The sequence below is a fragment of the Verticillium alfalfae genome, genomic scaffold (genome assembly GCF_000150825.1).
Source record: "Verticillium alfalfae VaMs.102 supercont1.14 genomic scaffold, whole genome shotgun sequence".
NCBI classification, from domain to species: domain Eukaryota; kingdom Fungi; phylum Ascomycota; class Sordariomycetes; order Glomerellales; family Plectosphaerellaceae; genus Verticillium; species Verticillium alfalfae.
The window spans coordinates 760383-771685 of record NW_003315025.1 but is presented as its reverse complement, the minus strand read 5'-3'; the positions used below and the strand labels follow the sequence as shown (position 1 = coordinate 771685).

The 11303-nt window shown below is 52.3% G+C and overlaps 5 protein-coding genes across 5 annotated transcripts in view; 2 read left to right on the top strand and 3 right to left on the bottom strand.

Annotated features, from left to right (window-relative positions):
• The window catches only part of VDBG_09210 (conserved hypothetical protein), a gene marked incomplete at both ends in the record, with an annotated part of 1529 nt that extends 1407 nt beyond the window's left edge, over positions 1 to 122 (bottom strand). Inside the window, one exon of the mRNA XM_003000669.1 lies at positions 15 to 122. Within this exon, the coding sequence (XP_003000715.1) occupies positions 15 to 122 (108 nt within the window). The remainder of the gene's footprint in view (positions 1 to 14) is intronic.
• Positions 123 to 163: 41 nt separating this feature from the next.
• On the bottom strand, positions 164 to 587 carry VDBG_09209 (conserved hypothetical protein; the record flags this gene model as incomplete). Its single annotated transcript, XM_003000668.1, has 2 exons — positions 164 to 385; positions 444 to 587. 2 exons carry the CDS (start codon positions 585 to 587, stop codon positions 164 to 166), a joined length of 366 nt encoding a protein of 121 aa, XP_003000714.1.
• Positions 588 to 2373: 1786 nt separating this feature from the next.
• On the top strand, positions 2374 to 2874 carry VDBG_09208 (conserved hypothetical protein; the record flags this gene model as incomplete). Its single annotated transcript, XM_003000667.1, has 1 exon — positions 2374 to 2874. The coding sequence occupies one exon, from the start codon at positions 2374 to 2376 to the stop codon at positions 2872 to 2874; it is 501 nt and encodes a 166-aa protein (XP_003000713.1).
• A 1820-nt stretch (positions 2875 to 4694) lies between these two features.
• VDBG_09207 (predicted protein) lies at positions 4695 to 5354 on the top strand (the record flags this gene model as incomplete). Its single annotated transcript, XM_003000666.1, has 1 exon — positions 4695 to 5354. One exon carries the CDS (start codon positions 4695 to 4697, stop codon positions 5352 to 5354), a length of 660 nt encoding a protein of 219 aa, XP_003000712.1.
• A 1282-nt stretch (positions 5355 to 6636) lies between these two features.
• Positions 6637 to 8555, bottom strand: VDBG_09206 (high-affinity nicotinic acid transporter; the record flags this gene model as incomplete). The annotated part of the gene is made up of 3 exons (XM_003000665.1): positions 6637 to 7992; positions 8062 to 8162; positions 8222 to 8555. 3 exons carry the CDS (start codon positions 8553 to 8555, stop codon positions 6799 to 6801), a joined length of 1629 nt encoding a protein of 542 aa, XP_003000711.1.
• Positions 8556 to 11303: the final 2748 nt, after the last annotated feature.

Here is an 11303-nt window from a genome sequence, read left to right as displayed (position 1 = left end):
TCGATGTGGTCAACGGGTATGTCGGGGGAACCCATATCGGCAGCGAGCATCGTGACATCAAGGAATCTCAAGTCAACATCGGCACGACGGGGAAGCAGGACCTTGTGTCCCCCATCCGACATTGGCAGACTGAAGCCTAAAACCTTGGACCCCGGGTTGAGGATCAGTGCTGTCTGCAGAAACCTCCGGGCGCCATGCACATGTCAAGAATCTCTGGCTGTTGAGGGGAGGGATTGATAATTCTGAAAGCCCCAGTAGCAGCTTGGATCTCCTGACCGATCCTTAACATTAGTCGGTAAAAGTACTCGGCCGTTTTCTCGTTGGATTGATCTGCTCTCTGGCGTTGAAGTTTAAAAAACCTGTCGCCTTCAGGATTGTTCCACCCCTGATTGCTTGTCAGCGCTATCAAACCTTAGACGTCCTGGCGCCGGCGGAGGACCAACTCTGTGCCGCAGATCGGTGAGGCTATGGAACTCGGGCACTCTTTCGATCAAGTACGGCACGATGATGCTGGAAGCTTGGTTCCAACCCCGGCTGTCTGAGCAGGAAGCTTCACCGTCAGGCTTATCTTGAGACGCCTCACTCATGATGGAAACGTGAAAGGAAGAACGTGATTGGTAAGTACGGACGGCGATTTATTGACTGATAGAGCCTGAGTATTGTTCAACAAGTGTCAAAGTGGTTGAGCCCTTTGCTGGATAGAACTTGACGAGAATCCAGCTTCATAAAACATGGCCGTAAGAGAAGGTGGCCTACGACCCTAGCATATGTATCGGTGGGCCTCCCGCATATGCACAAACATCTCCGTTGGTTGTTGGCTGCCAAGACAATGTTAAGCTGCGGCTGAGCTTTTTACGGCAGAGCGTTTGTGCACGAAGTCGCCACTTTGGCTGCAGAAGCGTAATGTTATCCCATGTAGGCATCCACGACCATTATGAAGCTAGCCCTGAGAGACAAGTAAGTGCTGACAATCGTGTGAAGCCAGTCACCGTACGCTTCTGTGATTTGGGTTCCCCATCTGGCAAACTCTGCATGTTGGCTCCGCTCGTATGTGTAGCCTGGTGAACAATCCTACATCAGGGCATAGCGGCCTAGCCTGATACACCACTTCGACAGTAGGTTCTTTGACTTTCTGAAGCGGGTCTCTCCTGAATATTCAGCAGACATAACCCAGCGTACCATACCGTTAATTTCCAGAAGCAAAATCTTTAAAGTCAAACATAGTTGCTGAACTTAGGCTGACTGGAACATTTTGCATCCCACCGGGGCAGATTCGTGACGGCTGCCAGGCGCCGAGATCCATGCACGAGGCTTGAAATGTGCTTTGTGGGGGTGGCAGCCATCTAACGTCCTCGCATCCAACACGGAAGAATGAAATGAGGAACCAGGATTAGAAATGGTGGCAATGCTTACAGCGGAGGTCGTGGGCTAGGACGATGTGACAGCCTAGCTTCATGACAGTCTGGGATGCCATGTGTTGCTTGCATCAGCAATTGAGCTCGTGCCAAACTTCGCTCGGCAATCCCAAAATCCTGTCTCAAAATCTCTCATTGCTCTATTGCTACGCTTTGCGATGAATAGATGCGGGTTTCACGAGATGCTTGTTCCTTTCCTGGTGTGCCAGAAAGCCCACGCTTTTCGCTTGGCCGGGACTTGGTGTTTTGCCCACAAGCGAGTCTGGATGACATCTTGCCCCAGGTGCACCAGGCGTTCATATTTCCTATGCAGTTCGATCCCTAATAGGAGTCATGCGACAGGTGTAGATCAGTTGGGCGTCAATGGCCTATGGTTCGATGCTGGCAGCAGAAGAGGAATGAGGGCCATAGGCAAGGACGCCAGGCCACATCATTGATGAGTGAGGACAGGAGGTTCTAGGTATTAATTCAAGAAGGAGTGATTGCCCGATACACGCCGGAGTTCGGCAGAACTAGAAGCAAGGCCCCGCCGGTGTTGGTGGCCTCGGATGTGGGCGTGAGTTAATTGCTGTGCCTGATTCCGCTTATTTCCCTGCTATTTTGAGCGACATAGGGCCGCTGCCACCAACAGCCGTGACGTAGGACGCAAGACATCCAGAATTAGAAATACCACCTCGCACAGCTTCGCTTCGCTCTATGCCAAGGCGCTTTCCAGATTCCGCCGTGTATTGACCAATAGGGGAGACCGACTGTGCCGCAGGGCCAGAGACGCGTAGGAACGGGAGTCAAGGCCGCAAATGTCAAATTATTATTAGTACCTATATAGGGACCGACGTAGGCAGTAATTATTCGCACCGAGCTTCCACGATCTCTCCCGATCAATATTGTTGGACTTCGCGCCACCGCTCCCACGTCTCGACACCACGTATATTTCACCAGCCGCGCAAAGAAAATCAATATGCGCCCCATTATCCCACTCCTTGTCTCGGTGACCTTTCTCACCGCTCAAGCCTTTGAATTCACCGGCCCCGACCCAAGCCAGAAGATCAACCTCACCCAGCCTGTCGAGATCACTTGGACCCTCGACTCATCATTTTCAGAGCCCCTAGCCCGTGCATTCAACCTCTGGTTTTATGCGGTGTTTAGTGGTGGAGGTGGCACAGGTGGCTGGGAAATCCGGAGCAATCTATCGCTCTCGTCCACGTCATATACCTGGAACCCGCGAAGTATCGTCGACGGCCTGATCTCCAACGGCAACCTGATCGTGCCCGGCGAAGAGCATTATTTTAGCGCCCAGCTCGTAGGAGCCGATGGCCAGAAATTGGCCGAAGTCCAGAGCGAGAACTACGCCCTCGAAGGATACGACTTCATCAGAAACGGTGGGCCGTGTGTCCGCGCAGAAGTGGCAGCTGTCGGTGTGATGGCTGGGCTTGTCATCGCTGGAGGCATGATGTTATGATTTCGGCATGTGTGGAAACATCGCGAGGGGTTGAGAGGCGCGTTGACGAGCTTTTTGTTGTTGGATTTGGCCCATCACAAATATGAAAGTCAAAGGTGTTCTCACGGAGGACACCACCTCCCATGGCTGTCCAACAGCCGACAACTCTCCTGGCACTTCTTACTCCATTCCACGTCATACTACAGCCCAACCTTACAAGCCCCAACATTCAGGCCGTATCGGAGCTCGATAGGTGGCATCTTTGCTCGCAAAACTTCAATATCTTGTGTGTATTTAATTGTAGAAACTAGGAAAATAAGGCTGTAGTGTTATCCAAAAGCAGTCGACAGCAATACCAGCATACAGACGACTCGTCGATGGGATACCTTGCCAGTCGTCTGGTGTTACTCGCCCGGAGTGTTATGCGAGCACGCGATGATGACACGGTCAGGGGGTCTAATCCCAACTTGACAGCGGACTGGTACTTTTAGAGACAAGATGCGGGCAAACTCTCGTAGCCTAGCGCTTCTGGATATCCATTATTTCGATGAAACGAGCTTCCTAGCATTTTACGCAATCAGACGCTGCTTTGAAGCATAGTTTTTACGTCTAAATGCGCGTGTACATCGCTTCCAATTGTATGACTGAGTTCCGCTCTCTCTCTTCTCAGACCTTCTTGTTGTGGGGCCGGATCGTACCACCTAGGTCCTCATCGTTTATCAAGATCCGAAGGAGGTATGAAATCAACAAGGGATCGCCTGATGTTTGATCGTAAGAACCAAGAAGGGAGGACCGAGAGCAGCGAGGGAATAGCTATAAGGAAGGTCAACGGACTGACGTTTAAAGGAGGGCACCGATCATTCTATTTTCCTAGAGACCCCCAAGAGACCAACATTTGATCCCTTCACTCGTTGAATAAGAATCCGTGACATCGTTGCCACCAATAATTAGCTTAAATATACACACGATTCCCAATATTGATCCTCCAGGACCCCGAAACAAATATCAATCAGTTCTTTAAGCTATGTTCGACGCATTCGGAGTCCTGGTTGCAAATCTGGAACTTCCTCGCATAAGTCTCTGCTGACCTAGCATATTTACGAGGATACACTCCTTGAAGATTACGCAAACATGTAAATGTAGTCGTAATTCTGGAAGTAATATCGAAGATCTGTCAGACATTAGCCATCAGCATAAAGCAAAAGATAGATCGCAGGAAAAAATAGACTTTTGAACAATGATAACGTCGCTTGGGGGAACAGGCTGGCCACCAGATGCAGATGAATACGTTTCCTACCTCCAGTGAACGCGAGTATTAATGGACTAGGACATCTTCATCGTGTTACACACCCATCTCAACAACCCATCGGAATGAGATGTTCATAACTGTGCTACCCTATTATTTCCAGCCAATCGAATTTCAGATACCAATGCACTGATGTGCATTACCCCTCCCAAAATGAAAGAAACATACACGTACAATAGCAGCATTTGGTATGGCCATACACCACGAGCAAAAGTCCCTCTTTATTGGCCATACATAGTAGCCCTCCTGCTCCACGGAAAGCTACGGAATTCCGCGGCCATGGTGCTGCTAGGCTGCCACGTGTGAGTGGAGACCGGAGCCCGGCGTTAGAAGCACCTGCCCCGTCGGATCCGGCCCCGAGGTGGACCCAAAACTGGCAGAACTCGGGAGGTTTTCGGCAACCCCCCCTCCGCACACGCAACAACACCCGAAAAAGGCTTGCCCAAAGAACAATCAAGCAATCCGGCTTCGCTGACATCAAAACCTTCTGTCAATTTTCCTTTCCTCTACACTTAGTAGTATTACCAGCAGCAAGATGCGCGACTATAACCCCGACCGCGTCCGCGAACTCCAGGCTTTCCAGCTTGAGATCAACCAGCTTCGCGAGTCAAGCCGCGTCATGCAAGAGCTCCTTGTTGCTTCCGAGCTCTCCTGCGAGGCCGGCAAGGCCCTCCTCGACAAGGCCATGGTCACCGTCACCCGTCTGCAGAACCAGCTGGAGACTCATCGCGCCATCCGCGTCGAGCTCGAGAAGCATATCGAGAACCTGGAGAGCCAGAAGGAGATGCGCGAGAAGACCAAGAAGCTCGACGAAGCCCTTAAGCTCGTCACTGACCTCAAGAAGAAACTCGAGGTCACTGAGAAACTGGCCAAGTATCTGACTCAGCACAACGGCAAGCTGGTTCGGAAGAATCACCAGCTTGAGCAGAGAATTTCAAGTCTTTCTGCCCAGCTTGCCGAGATGAGCGATGATGAGTTCCACACTCCCGCTTCCAGCATCAAGACCCAGCGAGCTGTTTTCCATACTCCCATGTCTGTGCCCCGTCATGGACACGGTCGTGAGGCTCATGTCATGAATGAAGCTCCCCCTCCCCTGTTCCGTCTTTCCGAGGCTGGCACTTTTGTCGCCAAGAAGGAGGACGATATCGAGGAGGAGAACAGCGACGAAGAAACCGAGGATGCTAAGCTCCTCTAAAGTCACGAAGAACGACAAGCCTTTTTTCTGTTTTGTGACCAGGCGAGTTTCCTAGCCTTATCTATTACTGGCCAACCTTGAGCTAATGTCCAGCAACAGTATGAACTCGAAGGCTTCCAATGATACACACGATATCAGCAAGAGATTCGCTCCAACGTGCTTGAATTGGTTCTTATGGTTTCAGGGATCAGGCTGGGGCAGGAAAATACCAAAGATTGCGGGTTCTATCTTAACAGTTGCACGACTGGCACGACTGGAAAGAAGTTCTTGAACTACGGGTGAAGATCGAGATCCAGGTTAGACATACGGGTCTCTGACAACGAATCGAAGATTATTCAATTGTCAAGTCATGATGCCCATTTTTCCTGATGCTTTCTGTGATAATTTTGCCTTGTTTGCATGTTCTGCACTGTGGTCAACAGCGGTGCATGTTCATAACGTGCTTGGAATGTTTGTAGTCAAGACCTGGCCATGTGTTGACACCCGCGGTCGGGCGTAGCCCTATGGCAATTTTGACACTTATTTCGGTATTACTGAACGGGGCACCCAACGACTGTCGTTGTAGCTTGGTCTGGTATGGAAGTGAAGATAGAGCAACGTCTCACTGTATGTTTCTTATAAAATCTTAACACCTTCGCACCAAAACTCCGAAGACCTCCTTGGTTTGTTACTTCCCTTTCATTCCCGTCTGTCTTTCTCATGATAATAAGCATGCTAAATCTGAATCTTATTTCTTTCTGCTACTCTTTCTGGAGAAAGCTCAATGGAGATCTCCTGCGTTTCGGCAACCAGTCGTGCGACGAAAATCCCCTCGACAAGAACGCCTAATCTTTCTGATTACACTGCCTAGTAAGCCAATCGAATCACCATCCCGTTGGATCCGAGAGCGACCTCAGGTACAACAATACGTTGAAGAACCGGGTGATCCAGATATAATGACAGATTTCAGATTCTGGGCTGGTTATCTGATATCGCTTGATAGCTCCAAATTAGATAGGATTCTTGAAGTAGGCGGTCGAGCCGGCGGCTCTTGGCTTCAAATTATTTGAGACCGTTCTCGGATTCAAAGGGATGGCCTATTTATGCATGACTTAGACACATTGCACTGCTGGCACCGTGGATCAGATGCATTCAACGTCATGAATCGAGGCTGCCAATACGAGACGGGAACATTGCCACGTTTGGGCACAGTTTGAGCTTCAACCATGCCTTTCCACAACGATTTCAAGACGTCAGAACGTCTGACGCATTCCTCCGTCGATTATGTTCAAAGATATGATTAAGAAGATCAAAAGAAGGTATCATATCGATCTAGTCTGCTAGATACACATTTTCAACCAAGCACATACTTAACTTGGACTCTCTACCTGAAAAGCTCGTCTCCCGACTTCATGACTGGGAAAAGCCTCTGACAGACAGGCTCCGCGTACTGCGCATGGATCACCTAAATCGCGAAACGGAACCTAGGGCTCTTCTCGCCGAGTGCCTCGATCTCAAGCGGGCTGAGACCGTCCATGCGGTGATCTTGCTTCCCTTCATCCCTCAACCTGTTCTGCCTCTTAAAGTGAAGATGCAGCGCAATATTCAGGCCAAGGGAAACAACGAGCATGCCCATGCTGGCGGCGTACCCGGCAATGAATCGAGGTGCGTCATCAGACACAAAGAGAAAAGGAGATGCGACGCCTGATGAGTTACCGATGGTGAGGTGTAGACCGGTCGAGATGGCGCGCTTGCCGTAACGAGGGTTGTTGGTGGGGACCCAAGCAAACGAGATGCCGGACGAGGTGAAGAGGCCCATGGACACAAAGAAGCAGCCGGCGTAGGAGACGGCGTTGCTGTGGCCAGAGATAAGCATAGCATAGCCAATGATGGAGCTGCAGAGGGCCCCCATGACGAAGTAGCCACGCTTCTGGGTGACATCGGAGTAACGCGCACTGAGCAGGTAGACGATGGCACCTGCTGCGTACACGGGAACAGTCATGGCTTGAACCTCGGCGGCACTCCACTCACCCATCAGGTTGATGATGGTCGGCAAGAAGACGACAAATGAGTAGAGCATGGTGAGCATGGGGAATAGGGCAAAGCAGTAGGCCCAAGTGGTCCAGTCCTTGAGGCCGTCAATGACATCGGACTTGACCATGTTGCGAAGGTTGTGAGCGCGTCCGAGCTGAGCCTCATGGATTCGAACGAGGTTGGCACGATCCTCGTCGGTTAGGAATTTCGCTGTCTCGGGGCTGTTGGGCAGAACAAACGGGATAATGATACCAGTCACAATGGTAGGCAGACCATTGATCAGGATAATCCAACGCCAAGCTGACCAACCCTTGGCTCCGTCAATGAACGAGATGCCATATGCAACTAGGCCACCAGCAACACCAGACAGAGCTGCTGTGGAGTAGAAGTAGGCGATGCGCAGAGCCAGGTTTCGGCGGCCATAGAACATGGAGAGGTACAGAACGACGCCAGGGAAGAAGCCTGCCTCGAAGAGGCCGAGAAGAAGACGACACGCGATGAGAGAGCCGAGATTCTGCACGAAGGCGCTGAAGGTAGCAATGAAGCCCCAGGCGATGGTCAGGCCAGCAAGATAGCGAGCCGGTTGCAGCTTCTTGATGATCATGTTGGAGGGGGTCTCGAAAAGCTGGAACCTTGTCAGTCATTGTCCTCTTTGGCCATCAAGATGATGGCACAAGGAACAGGAAACACGTACACAGTAGGTGACAAAGAGAACAGAGACAGCCAGCTGGAACTCCGAGCCCTCAAGACCCAGGTCCTCCTCCATTCTGAACAGCCTCGCATTGCCGATGTTGACTAGATTTCTTTCTGTTAGCTCCTTTGAAATGCTTTGATATTCTGAGAGAAGTTCATACCTCGATCCATCATGTTCATCAAATACACCCACATAACCATGGGGATGATGCGGTAGTCTAGCTTGCGCAGGACGCCACGTTCGGTCATCTTGTCAACCGGCTCATAGTCGGCTCCAGGCGCCCGCTCGAGAGCCTCGACCTTTCCAGAAGAGGAGTCTGAGTCCTTCGCAGCACGAGCCTTTTCCGGGTCAAAGTTGTCATTCTGGGAGTAAGGGGGCGCCGCGCTGTCACCATGGCCGTCGATGGGATCAACCTGGCCAGTGCCGACGTTGACATCGGGGTTCAGGCCATTGCCCTGGCTATGGCTGATATCATTGCCTCCGGTGGTCGCCATGTTTGATCTGTTTCGTAGTGGCTTGTCTGTGATCTGGGCTTGGGAGTGCGCAGGTCAAGCCTTGGGAGGGAGTTGGGAACTGCGAGGGTGGGATGTCGATGGTATTTGAAGAAGAGGGCCGTGTCTTGGTATCCTAGGGGTCGAGGAGAGTCAGAGAGACGATCACCCAGCGCGGCACCCAGGGGCACAAGGCACCCAAGCAACCAAGAATTCAGACCTCCAAGAAGACCAAGGAGGCAGGGTCCCACCGCCGACGTCTCGTTGATGGATCCCGCCCATGCGAGATCATCCATGGTTCTTCCCCCAAGGGTATGGGTTCGTTGTTGGCCGTTGGTCCTTTGCTCCTCGAGTACATGGTCGTCGGGGCGAGACAGAGGAACGCGGATCCACGTCTCCATGTTCCTTTTCCCATGGCGCTGCTCATGCTCCATTGCTCTGCCGGTGCAGTTGCCAGGTTTTAGTATTGCGCCAAGGTGCGAAAAGGCTTGGGTGCGTAGGGGCATGAGACTTGGCGGGCATATCGCGACCTTTTATTCGTGAGGCGGCGGAAGAATGAGTGGGCTGCGTGAAGGGAGCAGATCGAATTCGTACTGTGTGGTGAGTCGTCAATGTTTCCTTCCCCCGTTGACCCCATCATTCGTCGCTGGTCCGTTGTTCCTTCCCCGCGTCGCAACTTGTGCGCTTCCCCTTCCCCCGCATGCCAATGTCTTTATTCCTCGCTGCTTGCGTGTCATGACCCATCGTGTTGAAGATGGGTAGTCGCCGTCCCATCAACGGAAGCGAAGCTACCAGCCTTAGATCCATCTATCAAGACGGAGAACCGAGACTTTCTGACATTCCGCCGGACGAGTGGGCAGCCTTTGTCTCTGACGGAGCGAGATGAGATCCGTTGGTGCGGCGACTGCCTACCTCAGGATTTAGAAAGGCAGGAGGGAACTGAGCGATGCCTTCCGCTCGCTATGGTCAGCCATGTCCCCCCACTGCACCTTCCCCGTGCCATAGCGTGTGGGCCTCGCTCTAGGGCTGCCCCATCGCTCTGGGGGAGGGGCGTTACCCGCTACCCACTGAATAGAGCGCTGGCCCTCGGGGATTCAGCGGCCCATCGTTCCTCCACAGGCAGATATCCCATTTCAAAGCAGCCCGTGTCGAGTTCACCCTGTCGTTGTTCATCTTCAGTCAGCGTTAGCATCGTCGCCCGCCTCCCGACCTCGGATTTGGCCTCGTTACGGACATCGTCGCACATCGTTGTTGGAGCGGAAATTGATCGATCAATGCCTAGCGTCAATCATCAAAACATGACGCCGAGAACGAGGCGATCCACCACCGTGGTCTTTCACTGCACCACCAAATCCATACGTGAAAGATCGTGGAGGATTGGCCCGAGATCACAACACATCGGACCATACAACAAGCATGGGCTCAACACCGCCATTCAATCATATTGTCCCCCGAAAGAACAAAAATCGATCGAAAGGTCCGACGCTACCAGTTACAGCCAGGTCAAGTCCACCTCTCACGATGCTTGGATGGTTGGCCAGCTTCGACTATCATTACACCCGATATCATCGAACAGCCCAAGAACGAGACAATCACGATACCAAGCACCGGCGTACAGCCGCTCACGTATACCCAAGCAAAAGCCAAGACGTCCTTCCCCCAATCCTACCGCTGCCGCTCAGCCTGTCACGTCACACACCCGCGGATGTTCGACGCCCACGACGCCTTCCGATCCTAGTCAAAACGCCGCTCCGGCCACTCCTCTCCCCTGTACCCTCCTATCTGGCTCCACTCCTCAGACCTCACACGCCCCATCGCCGCGCCGCACCGGCGACACAGTACGCGTTGCACGAACCGTTTCTCGGCGCCGAGACTTCAATCCCAGACCGGCCGAAGGGAAGTAAGCTCAAATTACGTAGTTGTTGAGGATAAACGTGCAGCGGGTAATCGCAAGGGGCGGCTTCCTTCCTCCCGCCGTGAGCCTAGATTACCATCTCTCGTCAGTGTTGGCCGTGGAACTGACAGGGAGCACAAGGCTGGGCAACAGCTGAAAGTCTCAGGCTGCCGGTGAACCGTTCGTGGAGCTGAAAAGGGGCTTGTTGACGGTGTCTAGCCTTTCTGTGACTGAGTCGCAACTCCTACCCGACATCAATGGGACAGAGCATCGGACTGCAGTCGCGGGGCGAGGGCGATCTAGGATTGAAAAGTCGCCCATCTACCCGCGGAGAAGCCACATGGAGGCCAATGCCAAGTGACGCAACGGCAACCATCTAGATTATCAATCTAGCAATTCAGCCAGAGAGGCCAGCATGTTCTGCGGCCGCTCCGCCAAGGGGCCAACACGTTGAGCAAGCAATTTTAGCATGCGACGCTGACATGCCGATCTATCCAGGGGCCCTCGCTTGCTAGGCGCATGTACAGTATCATGACAGATATGAGACAGAACAGCGGTTGCCACACAGTCATCTGACGCGCGACTGACGAGCGATCGACAAAGACTTTGATCCTGATGTATGTCGAGACCTCGGGCACATCTGTTGATTTGCCATGTAAAGATGGATTCGCAGGGAGAACATGCATGCTCCGATCTATTGGGAAGGCCACCCCAAGTTTTGATGACCATTCGAATCGTCGATACTTTTCACGCAAGCAGCGTTCTATCACCAGGTAGTGGTTTTGTTCTCAGAGTCCGGTTTGAGAGGGTGTAGCATAACGCGCTATCGGTATGAACTTGACCTCGCTTTCCTTTCC